We start from the raw sequence: 14,724 nt of genomic DNA on the forward strand, positions 1-14,724 counted from the left end.
GCACCTCAACCACCAGACGTTTTTTGTTTTATGATGTTTATTCAATACGATAAAAACTTCCATACAAGTGAGAAAGAGGAAAATAAAATAAAAATGATATTACACATATTTTAGATTTTCCTCTAACTCCCACCCCCCACCCTCCTAAGTCCGGTCTGGACTAAAAGAAAAAATGTCCATTACCACTCCCCCAAAAAGTTTTACAATAATGTTTGCCTCAATTATAGATTCTCATATTTCATTATAATTTTCACCTTATTAATCCAAACATTAACCGCCGGAGGGGAGCTAGATATCCACTTTAACCATTAATCATTTAGCCATAAACAGTAGTTTTAAGGCTGGGTTCACACGACCATGTTACGTCCGTAATGTACGGAACGTATTTCGGCCGGAAGAACCGGACCGAACACACTGCAGGGGGCCGGGCTCCTAGCATCATAGTGATGTACGACGCTAGGAGTCCCTGCCTCTGCGTGGAACTACTGTCCCGTACTGAAAACATGATTACAGTACGGGACAGTTGTCCTGCAGCGAGGCAGGGACTCCTAGCATGGTACATCACTATGATGCTAGGAGCCCGGCTCCCTGCACTGTGTTCGGTCCGGGTCTTCCGGCCGAAATACGTTTCGTACATTACGAACGTAACATGGTCGTGTGAACCCAGCCTAATAGTTCACCTTTTTTTTCCCTTTGGAAATATTTAACTTGGAATCCTCACCCAACCATACCAGTTGGGGTCGAAACACAATGTCTGGGTAAATTTTTATCCGAAATTATTTTAAGAGATCATATCCCAGTAATCAGCAGCCTTAATACGGTTCCATAATATGTGCAAATAGTCGGCTTCTGCCGCATCACATCTGGGGCAATTAGCTGAAAGAACTGGAGTATAGTAAAGCCTATGTGCAAAGTTAAACTGAATTAACTGATGGTTCATATTTATCGATAATTTACAAATGTTTTGGAATATGGATTTCCAATCCTAATCACAATCATCACTCAAATCCTACTCCCAGTTTGCAACGCAATTTAATTTTTCCATTTTTTTTTTGTTTTTTTTAATAGAATCTATCCATATGATGCCTACAGAGAGAATTTTTAACTTTGAATTTATCAAATACATGCTTCAATTGGGCATAGGAAAATCTTTTTCTCCATCGATTCAAAATCAACTGATGCATAACACATAATACATATCAAATTCCCCTAAATTTTAACAGTGGTAACTCTGGGATAGCCTTAAATTTTTCTATATTAAGATTATGCCATAAAAGGAGAAAAGGATAAGAATCCACTTCGACCAATCATGTTTCTCAAACTATTCCAACATCTGTCATTAACACATTTTCCATGTCTCCAGAATTTAAATGGCCAGCTTCTAAAACCGCATAAATATCCGAAAAAACGGCCTCTGATATTAGTAATCATCCATTGTAGAAACTCGGTCTTATCCCATTCCTGTATATACTGTAATTGTGCTGCTAAATAATATACTCGAATATCTGGAAATGCTAATCCTCCTAGTTCTCTTGGAGGAAATAATTAATGTCATTTAATCCAAACTCTTCCTACCCCAAATCAGGTCGTTAAAGATAGTTCTGATTTTCTTAAAATATTGATCCTGTATCCATACCAGAGTAGCCCCAAAAACACATTAATGTTTGGGGATCAACACTGTTTTGATCAAAACAATTCTATCGGCTTTCGATACAGGCAATTCGTTCCATATTTTAGTTTTTTTTCCCATTTCTTTTAGAAGTGAAAAAAGATTATAAACCAAAAATTATTTTATATTATTTTACATTTCTATAACCAAATATCTAAAGCTTTCTCCTGAGTATATGATTCTAATTTTGTTCTGTAATCGGAAGACACTTATCTAAGGACATTAATATGGATTTTTCCCAATTAATCTTTAGTCCAGAATATAATCCAAATCTGAATTATAGAAATAACAATCCAATTTTTCCTCAGGATTCGTCAAAAAAAGTAGCAGGTCATCAGCATATAAAATTATTTTGTCCTCTCCCCAACCCCAAAATATTTCCATCCTCTAATCAGGCAAGCCAAAGGTTCCATTGCCAATGCAAAAAGCATGGGGGGGGGGGGGGCAATCCTGCCTTGTACCCCTACTTAACCCCTTAAGGACAAGGCCTATTTTGGCCTTAAATGACCAAGCATTTTTTTTTATTTTTCTCATCTTCACATTCCAAGAGTTATAACGTTTTTATTTTTCCGTCAACATAGGCATACAGCCAGGGCAGGCCTTGGGGGTCTTGTTAGACCCCTGGATGCCACGGCAACCCATTGCCGGTCAGCGATTGCATTCAAGGCCCGCTGATGGGTGACAGAGGGAGCTCCAACTGTCAATAGATTTAAATGACACGGTCGCTTCAATCTCAGGTTTCTTCAATCTCAGCCGTTGCAGAGGGAGCCTGGTCGCCAGTCACAGCCAGGCTCCCGTGGCGATCATGCAGGCACAGCTTATGTGCCCACACGATCTCCATCACGTACATGCACGTGGGAATGTGCGAACAGACTGCATTCCCCGACTTGCATGTACGTGAAAATACGGGAAGGGGTTAAACAGAAAAAATCTGAATACCCCTAATTTATGTTAATATTTGCTCTATGTCTGTTATATAATAATTTAACAATTTTTATAAAAAGTTCTCCAAAACCTTGTTTATTCATGACCGCCCATAAGTAACCCCACTGCACTCTGTCAAACGTTTTAACAGTGTCAAGAGACAGAATGGAGCTGGGGCCTCTCCTGGTGTCACGTGAAAGTTTCCAAACACTCGACGGACACACTGTTTAACCGTTCTACCAGGAATAAATCCCTTTTGATCACTATGGATTATAGTAGAAATTACTTTAGCTAAGCTTCCCGCCAACACATTGGCGAAAAGCTTAGGATCCGTATTTAACAGAGAAATAGGTCTATAAGATTCCATTTTTTGTGGCCATTTGCCGATTACAATATCAGAGTTATGTTAGCTTCTACCATTGAATTTGGCAATCTACCTTCTACCACTGCCGAACTCAATATTTTCAACAAAGTTGATAGTAGTTCTTCCCCAAGTGTTCTATACAGTTCGAATGGAAACCCATCCAAACCTGGGGCTGTAATTCCTTTGACACTAGTCAATGCATATCTTAATTCTTCCAGGGAGATTGGTTGATCCCGTCCACCTCTCTGTGTCAGACAAAGGGGAGAAAGACATGGGGTCTAGAAAGAGCTGGAATTGTTCTTTATTATACTTTTTTCCAGAGCAAAAGAGTTCCGAATAATAATCCAAGAATTCTGATCTAATTTCATAATCTTGCTTAATCATCTTCCCTCTTTTATTACCAAAATATTACTCTTCGGTCTCTGGTTTTTAAATTATACTGAATTTATTTGGTATTCCGGATTCACAGAAATTTTTCTTCCCCAAGAGGAAGAATTTATTTTGTACTTTTCCAACTAACCAGACTTTTACATAGCCGGTGAGGAGAAATCAGCCTCCGGACCTTCATAATACCAGTATTATTGATCAACTGGTCCACGTCCCGTGAGCAGCTAAACTAGGAGATCTTTCAGAGGTCAGGCGATCATCACCATCACTAGCTTGGAATTACTACCCTTTTTAACAAACATATAAATCATCCGAAAGGTATACATGTAGAGGAGCTACACTGAAATAGCCATAATCCCACGGTACAGTTGCCTATATACACATTGCAATGACTTGTGTGTAGCCACAATCTCGTCTCTGCTGCAACGACAATACCATGATGAGGCGTGAGAAGCTACACATTCAGCTCTGCTGCCTCCCCATATATTTTATTATTAGATAGATTAAAAGACAAAATTATATTTTGCTCTGCATCCTTTCATGTGTACCGCAGCCAAAAGTTACATGTTAATACCCAGAACTCACCAAAAGGCAGCTCGAACCTGGCGTCCAGTAAAATCTTATGAAGAGTTGGGTTGCGGGTCCCACAGATCTCATCATCCTTCATCAAGACCTCGGCCTCCAGTGCTGCCCACTCTCCAGGGCCCTCCTGGCAAAAACAAGAAACTAAGTCCTGTGTGTATCTATGATCAGGTTGCGCTTCATACTCTACGTTTAGTTGTGTGTCTAGATTTCTTAAAAACACGCTAGAAATTACAGGAAGTTTAAAGAGGTGTCCGGTTTTCCTGCTAGATGGGACTTTGTTCTGCTATGCGGTTGATCTTTTCAGTGGTGGACGCCCAGGTCTGATGATGTCTATTATTTGACTATTATTACAGTTAATCCCAGATTGGTTAGCCGTATGGAGCATAAATGCACTTGGCACACAATGTTCTTTTAGGATTGGTGGGTTTTATGGTTTTTACACCGGATATAACTACAGCATTATGCAATACATCTCAAGTCCTAGAAAAATATAAGGACTTTCACCTGTATATTTCTGTATTAAAAGCCCCATCCCCCAATTTGTAAATGTGATATAGTGAAATATAGTCTTGTATATTGGCTTACCTGGTGCTGTATTTCACAGGTAGCCGCTCCGTTCTGGGCCACGTGATCTTCAGTCTGACCTCTGGTTTCTACAGTAGACTCTGAAGGATACATGGATTCAGTATCTCAATGTAAGTCTATGAGGCTCACTTTCGGTCCCTACAGTAGACTCTGTAGGATAAAGTCAGACTCTGTCAGACTAAAGATCACGTGACCCAACGGTGGCCAGCAATAGAGAGGCTGCATTTGAGATATAGCACCAGGAAAGCCGATACACATGACTACATTGAAATAATCAGGTTCGCAAACAGGGGCGAAAAAAAAAAAAAAGTTTGAGTTTCTTGAAAACCAAATTATACACTTACGTCTTGATGCAAAACAAGTGTAGTAACGTTAATCTGGTCATGCTCGGCCGAACTAAAGTCACTATACATTTTTGCATCAAGAAGTGAGTGCTTTTTATTACTTTATAGGTGAGTATGGTGTTGGAGGTCAGTTCGTACGGAGCCCCAAGTGTGACTTGCACCACGCATACTATTTTGACTGGCTTGGATGCCGTCCTTTTTGAAAAATTATAGCTACAGTGATCAGATGTGTACCGTCCCATATGGTGTACTGTCATACAGTGTACAAATCACCATACCACACATTAAGCAAACGTAGTAATGCCACACAATCTAGATATCACCACACGGTGCTCAAATAATACCGACACATGGTGACCAAATAACGGATCCATATATCAAGCAATCTAACAGTGCTAATGGCCAAATTATTCTGCTCTGACCATTATTATTGTTACGTAAACTACAAGCCTTGGTTGTCAGACCACCAGTGACACCCCCTTCAGGAGGGTTAGGTCATGCGTCCTGTGTAACCACGCAGGACGTAAACCGCTAAGGCCAGCCCTGGTATCACACGACATGCTGAGAACGCCCAGTGGATTAAAGGTGAAACTTTCTAATATCTTTTGAGTTGCAATTTCTCACCATTTCCATGATCTCTGCTTGCTGTCAGTGATCAGAAACAGGGAAATTAGGTTTACATTCACGGACAGCATCCATACATCTGGGAAAATGGTGGAATTGAAAACACAAAAGATATTTGAAAGTTGCAGAACGTTTCATTATACAATAATTAAAAACTTTATTTCTACGACACAAGGAAACCCCTTTAAAGAGGCTCTGTCACCAGATTATAAGTGCCCTGTCTCCTACATAATCTGATCGGCGCTGTAATGTAGATAACAGTAGTGGTTTTTATTTTGAAAAACGATCATTTTTGAGCAAGTTATGAGCTAGTTTAGATTTATGCTAATGAGTTTCTCAATGGACAACTGGGCGTGTTTTTACTTTTTACCAAGTGGGTGTTGTACAGAGAAGTGTATGAGGCTGACCAATCAGTGACCAATCAGCGTCATACACTTCTCATTGTTCCAGCCCAGCTTCTTTCACTGCACAATCACACTGTGCTGTGGATCATGCTGGGCTGGAACAATGAGAAGTGTATGAGGCTGATTAGTCACTGATTGGTCAGCCTCATACACTTCTCTGTACAACACCCAGTTGGTAAAAAATAAAAACACGCCCAGTTGTCCATTGAGAAACTCATTAGCATAAATCTAAACTAGCTCATAACTTGCTCAAAAATGATCGTTTTTCAAAATAAAAACCACTGCTGTTATCTACATTACAGCACCGATCAGATTATGTAGGAGATAGGGCACTTATAATCTGGTGACAGAGCCTCTTTAAGATCTGTGTATTGTGGGGGTCTAGTTTGTGGGGGTCACGAGCACATGCTCTTAATAGGGTACACAATTAAAAATATAATTGTCAATCTGGAAAATCCTTAACACGGCTGCATATACTATTTATACAGTATGTATTACTGCATTTTATCATCCGATAATAATCAGCAGATTAACCCTAAACCTGGAATTTATTGCCTTGAGTCCGATCTAATATTTTAGAATCATAGAAGAAGCTCTTATCTTGGTTTATGTTTCGGTTAAAAATCATTATGGGTCTATGCCATTACCAAGACTGTACCCACCTCATCTGACTGTCGGATTGTCTGCAGCGGAATCCACAGGGTCCCGACCATGGTGTCCCAGATGAGGCCTTTATTCCACATTTCCACAATGAGCCCCAGATCCAGCCGACTGATCTCACTGCAAGATAAACAAGACATCAGCGACATATAGGGGGGAGAACAAAGGGGGAACTACAAGTTCGAGGGTGCCTGCCAGGGCCATAATAAAAATATTTACATATCAGAGACAACCGCTGTGGCAACCAAAGTGCCCCCCCCCAGGCCCCATATATCCCCTCCCCACTTCACAGGCAAACAAGAAATACACAAGCAGTCCAAGGATCATACCACCCTTTACAACTTAGTTTGTATTAATCTGGGTCTCCAGCCAACATGTCAACCAGAAGTTCTAGGTGACCACAAGTACCCGACCTATTCCGTGAATGACTAAGTTTAATAACATAATTTGGGAAAATACAATTTACCATAGATCACAGAAAATGTAAGTTTTAAAGTGATTCCTCCGCCGCAAGTCAGCCTTATTAAGTCATCAATTGTAAGGGTATGTGCACACACACTAATTACGTCCGTAATTGACGGACGTATTTCGGCCGCAAGTACCGGACCGAACTCAGTGCAGGGAGCCGGGCTCCTAGCATCATACTTATGTACGATGCTAGGAGTCCCTGCCTCGCTGCAGGACAACTGTCCCGTACTGAAAACATGATTACAGTACGGGACAGTTGTCCTGCAGCGAGGCAGGGACTCCTAGCATCGTACATAAGTATGATGCTAGGAGCCCAGCTCCCTGCACTGTGTTCGGTCCGGTACTTGCGGCCGAAATACGTCCGTCAATTACGGACGTAATTAGTGTGTGTGCACATACCCTAAAATATATTTCATTATATTTCTCATGCAGTGTAGAGGAAAAAAATAAACCAAGTGTCGCGTACTCTCTGCCTGCGGCTCCCTCAGTCTCCAGGACATAGAGTTACTCGCTTGGGCGTCGCCCGGCCTGGCAGACTGAGGCAGTCTGCAGCCAATAGGAGCTCAGGAGCGTCAGGCCAATCAAAGCCAGGCTGATGTTCCTGAGCTCCCGCCCTCTCCTTATTAGTTCAGCCTGGGATAGTTGGCCTTTGTCTGTAATTAGAGTTTCCTTGCCTGGTGCTTTCCCTTGTTTCAGACTCCCCTGAGCGACTTGCTTTTTGACTTCTTGTGACGCACTCTCCCAGTTTGACCCTGACTCCGCCTTTTGCGCCTGGACTTGTCCGCGGCGCAATTGCCCTGCCTCTCCCTCCGTGTACTTCCCAGGTGACCCTTTGTTATTTCGTACTGTCTCGGTCTTATCCGTTTGTCGGTTTCACTTGTACCAGTATAGGGAACGCCACCCAGTTGTGCGCCGTCATTTAGGTTGGGTTGTACAAGTAGGTAGGGACAGAAGTTTGGCAAGAACAGGCACCTCACTGTTTACTGTGTATTTGTTCATGAAACCAAGACAGTGGCTACCTAGAAACGGTTCATAGGCTGCTGTTGACGGATCTTGTTTTGAGTGGTTCGTGTTCAGGATGCTCAAGGACACTTGGCAGGATTTTGCATTCCAAAACCAGTGTGACAAAAATACTGCCATGTGAATGTGGCCCAAGGATTAGAGCTCTCAATCAGTGGATGGTTCAGTGATTATTCTGTTACAGACTCATTACGAGTGGATTCACACCCGGCAGATTTTGTTGCAGAAAGCCATACACTGGCTGCAGAAACAAGCACATTCAGATGGATGGAATGGAGTTCCAGTCTCAGATATTTACTCCACTAAATCTGCTGCGTGTGCATTCATCCTAACAGATGAAAAGCCCAATAGTCTGATTAATGATGGATGTTCATGTGTTAGAGCGGTTGTCCCAGTTAAATAGGACCTCTCTCTGTTAGATCAGGCAAAACATACAATTTTTCATTTGAAAAATGTTCCTGTGCCTAGATATTGGCGTTACAAACTTGGTATCACTCTGCCGCTCCAGTACAAGTGGATCCAGGAGGAGGGACGAAGCTACTGAGCATGTGTGACCACCAGCACAGAACACAATAGGTGGACATTCTGAGCGGGAATGAATAGACACCAGGGGGCGCCATAACAAGTGTGTAACAGCGATATCGATGGCTTATAAATGATTCCATGATCTAACAGCTCAGAGAAATTTCAGAACGGTCCATTACCACCAACACATTATGCTGCAGTTTTTCAGGCGGAATTTCCGCTGCAGAAAGCTGCGCTAGAGAGAAAAGAAAAAAAACGAACATCTTTCATACTTACCACGGCCGTAGTCATGGCGGCGCGTCCCTCAGTTGACGTGCAGTCTGGCCACCCGGGATGATGCTGCAGCCCATGTGACCGCTGCTGCTACTGTAAGTGCTGCGGAACTTCTGCACAGAATACCGTAGCATTTACACTACGTGAGAACCCGGCCTTATTGCTCAAATCTACAGTAGACAGGGGGTTATCCCAGAATCAAGAATCCTCACCTATCCACACAATAGGTGATAATTGTTAAAAATCGCTCGGGGCCCCACTGCTGGGACCCCCATCCATCGCGAGAACAGGGGTCCTGAACCCCAAGATCCTCCCCATTACACACCCCACAGTGATGGGGAGCTTGAATGGAGCAGCAATCTAGCATGTGCCCGACGCTCTATGGGGCGTACTAAAAGCAGCCTAGCGCTGCACTTGGCTGTTGCAGTCATTCCTATAGTCTTTAAATGGTGCTGCAGCGCGCATGCTCGACCACCGCTCCATTCAGGCTCCTTTTCACTGTGGGGTGGTACACTGAGGAACATGGGGAATTGCAGTGACTAAAACCACGGCACCCCAGTTATGGGGGGCATTATACTGTGTGGGGGCAGTGTGAGGGGATATATTGTATACAGCAGGCTCAGGGGATAAATATTAATTCAGTGGCATAGCACACAAAAAGAGGGTCTGGCATGCAACAAGGGGTGTGGCCTAAATCGTTAAAAGGTTATATGTTCAATGAATGACTATTTTGATTTGTCATAATCACCCAGCCCAACAATACAGTCAGTGTTACATAGGACTTCAGGGAAATCTACTGCATCATTTATACTCCAAATTAGAACTTTGTATTATTTAGAGCCGTGGTTCCGAAACGAAGGCCTGGACCCTCTTTTGGTCGAGACATTTGTTTGGGACTCCCCACTACCGTACTTAAAATAAGTCCCTGCAACATTACAAACAACGATAATTTTATTCAGACTCCTATCCCCCTGGCCTCAGACTCCTATCCCCCTGGCCTCAGACTCCTATCCCCCTGGCCTCAGACTCCTATCCCCCTGGCCTCAGACTCCTATCCCCCTGGCCTCAGACTCCTATCCCCCTGGCCTCAGACTCCTATCCCCCTGGCCTCAGACTCCTATCCCCCTGGCCTCAGACTCCTATCCCCCTGGCCTCAGACTCCTATCCTCCTGTATACGGTCTCTATTCCTCTTTTCATCTCTATACTCCTGTCCTCTGCTATCTATCCTCTACTACTGTGCAAGTTATTCATGATACTACTGCACACACTACAGTCTGCACCCTTAGGCCCTGTTCACAAGGCACAAAACCCGCCATGGAATTATTCCAGCTCCTATTGACTTCAATGGGAAGATCAAGCAGGGCGCTTCTTTTTCCCAGTAGCGAAAAAAAAAAAAAAAAAAATCAACTTGAAGGAAAAAGTGTCCGACTCCCACCATTAAAATGAAGAAGAGGCGGAATTCCGCAGCTAAAATTCCACCATGTGAACAAGGCCTTAATAAAAGCGGCGGTGACTGATTCAACACTGACAAGGGGAGGGAGGTCACATGAAGAGCAAGATTCAAGTTTGACTCTTGCACACTGGAGGGAAGGAGATGTCAGATGGTGCAAGCAGGTGCCAGCTTCTTTCACTGGTGCTCGCCAGCGTTAAGTGATGCATGCAGGCTCAGGAGGGAGCGGGCCCTTGTATCCTGATGCGCTTCGCGGAGGCCAAACTATGGCCGTTTATGTGACCAGACCATCAGCGGTATATTGGTGAGTGGCTTGTGACCCCTGGAAGACTTCACACGACACCCCCCCCCCCCCCCCCAGAAGGTAGCAACCCACAGTTTGGGAGACATTGATTTAGAGTATTAGGGGCTGTTTACACTGGTCAATTACAGTCTCTATTGGCTTCTTTCCAAGCGATTGTAGTTATAATTGGCCAGTATAAATCAAGAAAAAAGGCCAGCCATGAATAATAAATCTATTGTTCACCATTGATTGATTGTACTGCCATACAACAAATATCAGTAGCGGCACGATTGGTCCTCAGATTTATCAGTGTTTTATCTGTGGTGTTACATGGGACTGCAGGTAACATCTACTTCATTACTCGTACTCTTATTTTTACCCCCTTATATTCTCTGTGGTGTTACATACAACTGCACAAAGGATAACATTTACGTTAATAGCTCAGGCCTGCAGGAGGCGCTCTATTATATCTGCTCCAATCCTCAGAACGAACTGTGTGAACAGGGCTTACAGTTCTAAGAGAATGTGACTGCAAACCCAGAATGAAGTTTATTAATGTGCCTCTGCTGCCCCCTAGTGCATGCACAGGACACTGCAACACTCCAAGAAGGGAATCCTACACAACAATGCAGAAATTCTTATATAATTTTTTCTTTATCCAGGTCAAAAATTGCAGAATGTATCACAGCACCCACAACACAGGCTGCTCTATGAGCTTAGAACCTATAAGGCCTCATGCACACTTCCATCACCGTTTTCTCGGCCGTTTTTGACGGATCCGTGTGTCCCGTTTTTATTTCCGTGTGCACTCCATTTCCGTTCCGTGTTTCCGTTTTACACGGACGTTTGGCTTCCGTTTAAAAAACGGATGTGAACTTCATTTGAACCTGTCATGTCCCAGGAAACACCCATAGAAAGTTTACAAGAAGTTTCTGGTGTTGTTTTCTGCAGCTTTCAGAGCATAGAGAACAGTTTGAGATTACTCTGCTTGGCTTACTATGGTTTTTTGGAGTGAAAATATGAGCCTATCTTCAGGAATGAATGTTTACTGTAGACTGTGAGTCTGTGAACTTTTGCTCACCCAGTCGTTGCTATGGCAACGGATCCATCAAAAACAGACATCCGTTTTTTTCACTGACCCATTGACTTCTATGGGCCACACGGTCACTGAATCACTGAGCAAAGTAGGACATGCTCTACTTTGCACGGAACGGAACAACGGATCCGTTTAAATAACTGAAGTGTGCATGGGGCCATTGCAATGAATGGGTTCAGGGTGCTATCAGTGACAAAACGGATAGCACCCTGAAGGAAAAAACTGAAGTGTGCATGAGGCCTGAGAGATAAATTGTCCCTCTGCTGGTACCCCCAATGATCAGCTGTAATCTGTGGGGAAATGTAGCAGTAACGGTATGTTCACACTGCTTATTATCAGCCATTTTTCGGGCCATAAACGGCTGAAAAATGAGAAGCAGTTCGCCTCTGATATCTGCCCATTTCAATTGGAAAAACGGCATTCTGTACGATGGGGCGTTTTTTTACGTGGCAGTTTTGAAAAACGTCCGCGTCAAAAAAATGCCCTCGAAGAACAAGTGCATGTCACTTCTTGAGCCATTTTTGGAGCAGTTTTTCATTGACTCTACGGAAAAACCTCTCCAAAAACGGATGTAAAAAACGCTAGTTTGCTTAAAAAAAAAAAAAGTCTGAAAATCAGGAGCAGTTTTCCCTTGACATACAGATATACATACACAGATATACATACACACATATACATACACACATATACATACACACACACACCCCTATATATACACTGTTCAAAAAATAGGCAGCACTCCGTAGTATATGTGAAAAAAAGTGGGTATTTTATTGCCACATGTGCAACGTTTCAGCTCTGTCCTCTAGAGCCTCAAGCAACTAACGTGATTTATTCAAAGTATATAACATGGTGTCAATCAACACTACAAAATCAGTTCAATCAAGCATAATATACGTCAAAACGGTATACAGAAAATGTACAAAACGTACAGTATAAAACCGTGCCTAATATTCAAACACATTGTATCATTGTAAGTTGGATAATGTAAAACATATGTCCTAAAAATAGCATCAAATCTAAAATATCCCATTAAGTAAGGTGTGAACATAGGTGCAGTTCATGTGAATGTATTAAAAGAAAATCCCCTGCTGGGACCTCAATCACGGTGCCGCCATAGCAGCAAACAGGAAGCGCTACTGCGCATGCATGAGAAATTCAGGATATCAAGGATATCCGGCGTGCCTCCGCGCATGCGCAGTGAAGCAAAGACGTGGATGCAGCCATCTTTGAAATGGGAAAAAGTAAGTAAAGTGAACTATATTAAAGCTCTAGAGACAAGGACTAAATTAGATTAATATATTAGGATGCCCCTAGTATTAGGTGAAAGGAAAGGTATTAAGTACCGGAGGACAGTGAATATGAACATCAGTGTATCTGTGTACACTGTCTGTATGAAGACACTTCTGTGACAAACCGAAGGAGTAGGGAAAACCCAACGGTCCCCTCTTAACTTTGATGTATAAAAAAGTGGAGTGGTCAATGGACATTATATAAATATCCATCACCACCAACCAGAAAGGTAGACACTGGCACCATAGACATATCATATAGCCATGGGCCTTCGTGTCCCCTTCAGCTCCTAAATTAGCACATTAGTGCTTAGATGGATGAGTGAGGGGCCCATCCCATATTTTGTGTCATAAACTCAGAACAGTATTGGAATCGCCTGCCCATACCAATGTCAAACACCTAATTCAGGTCCCTCCAAATAGTAATAGCCACAGAAAAAATGAATAGAAAGGAATCACATGGTACCCAAAAATTGAGAACAAAATTTCAAGTAAAAAATTTACATTTATTTATAAATCCGTGAGGTCTTGTATCTCCAGAGGTGATCTCCAAGTAGACGAGTCATCTAAAAGGAAGAAAACAAAATATGTATTAGGATCTAAAAAATAACAAAACATGTATCTACACCGATGATAATGTCAAAACCTCAACACCAATGGGGCGCGGCAGAGGGGAAAGGGGGGTGGAAGACAAAGGGGGGGAGGGGTAAGAGTGGACTGGTGTAGATGACCGAGTGAAAAGTCTACCTTAAGACCGTTAGGCTTAAGGGTATTAAGCCTACCTATCCATTGCAACTCTCTTGTTTTAAGTAACTCGGTCCTATATCCACCACTTCTGAGGGGGGAATGTGGTCTAAGATCCAAAACCTTAATTGTTGTTCAGTGTGACCCATATCTGAAAAATGTTTTGGATACAGTAAGATCCAGGCGATTTTTTATTTTTTTTTAATAGTGTACCTATGCTGATTCAACCTAGTTTTTAGGTCAAGTGTGGTTTCACTAACGTACAAAAGATGGCAGGGACATTGTAAAACATACACAACAAAATCAGTGTTGCATGTGAGAAAATGCCTAATGTGAAAATTTTATTATTGGGATGTACAAGATTAAGCCTTTCAACATGAGACTGCAATTAATGCAGCCCAGACATGGGAAACAGACAGACATACCTGGCTAAACCCAAATTAGGCTATCAGATTTAAATGAACCCATATCAGCCTTCACCAGTCTATCACTCAAGCTTCTGGATCTAAGATTAAGAGAGTAAAAGGATAATTAGTGAGTTCAGGAAGATGTGTCAGACAGTTCCCTAACATAGGCCAGTGTCGTCTGAGGACTTTCGATATAGCATTGCTTTGGTCTGTGTACGTAGAGACAAAGGGAATACGGTCTATTCTAGGTCTAGTGTCCCTAAGTCTAAGGAGTGTATTCCTGTTCATCTGTCCAAATTTAGATCTATGTTTCTTTAGTAATCTCATTGGGTAACCACTGGTACGGAATCGGTCGATCATAATATAGAGCGTTTTTTTTTTTTTTAGTGGTATCTGTGTCACTAACAATTCTTTTAACCCTAATTAACTGGCTCGAAGGTAAGCTTTCTATCATCTTGCGCGGATGATTACTACTGTATAGAAGTAGATTGTTGCAGTCTGTGGGTTTTGTGTATAATTCAGTACTAAAACCATCATCTTTGATTTTAAACAAAACATCTAGAAATTGGATATCAGTTTCAGAGTGTACCAACGTGAATTTGACCTTCTCATCAAAAGA

General features: G+C 42.3%; 1 protein-coding gene across 6 annotated transcripts in view; it reads right to left on the bottom strand.

The window, feature by feature from the left end:
- Positions 1-14,724, bottom strand: part of UNC13B (unc-13 homolog B) — a 352,877-nt gene that overhangs the window by 230,586 nt on the left and 107,567 nt on the right. For 4 of the 6 annotated variants that reach the window (XM_075839926.1, XM_075839936.1, XM_075839907.1 and 1 more), the window contains exons 5-6: positions 6,549-6,666; positions 3,930-4,053 (exon numbers count right to left, since the gene is read on the bottom strand). In XM_075839926.1, coding sequence (XP_075696041.1) covers positions 3,930-4,053; positions 6,549-6,666 — 242 coding nt within the window. Of the gene's footprint in view, positions 1-3,929; positions 4,054-6,548; positions 6,667-13,458; positions 13,521-14,724 lie in introns of all 6 variants that reach the window. The other 2 variants (XM_075839943.1, XM_075839917.1) reach the window with 2 other exon arrangements.

Source organism: Rhinoderma darwinii, chromosome 1 (assembly GCF_050947455.1).
Source record: "Rhinoderma darwinii isolate aRhiDar2 chromosome 1, aRhiDar2.hap1, whole genome shotgun sequence".
NCBI lineage: Eukaryota > Metazoa > Chordata > Amphibia > Anura > Rhinodermatidae > Rhinoderma > Rhinoderma darwinii.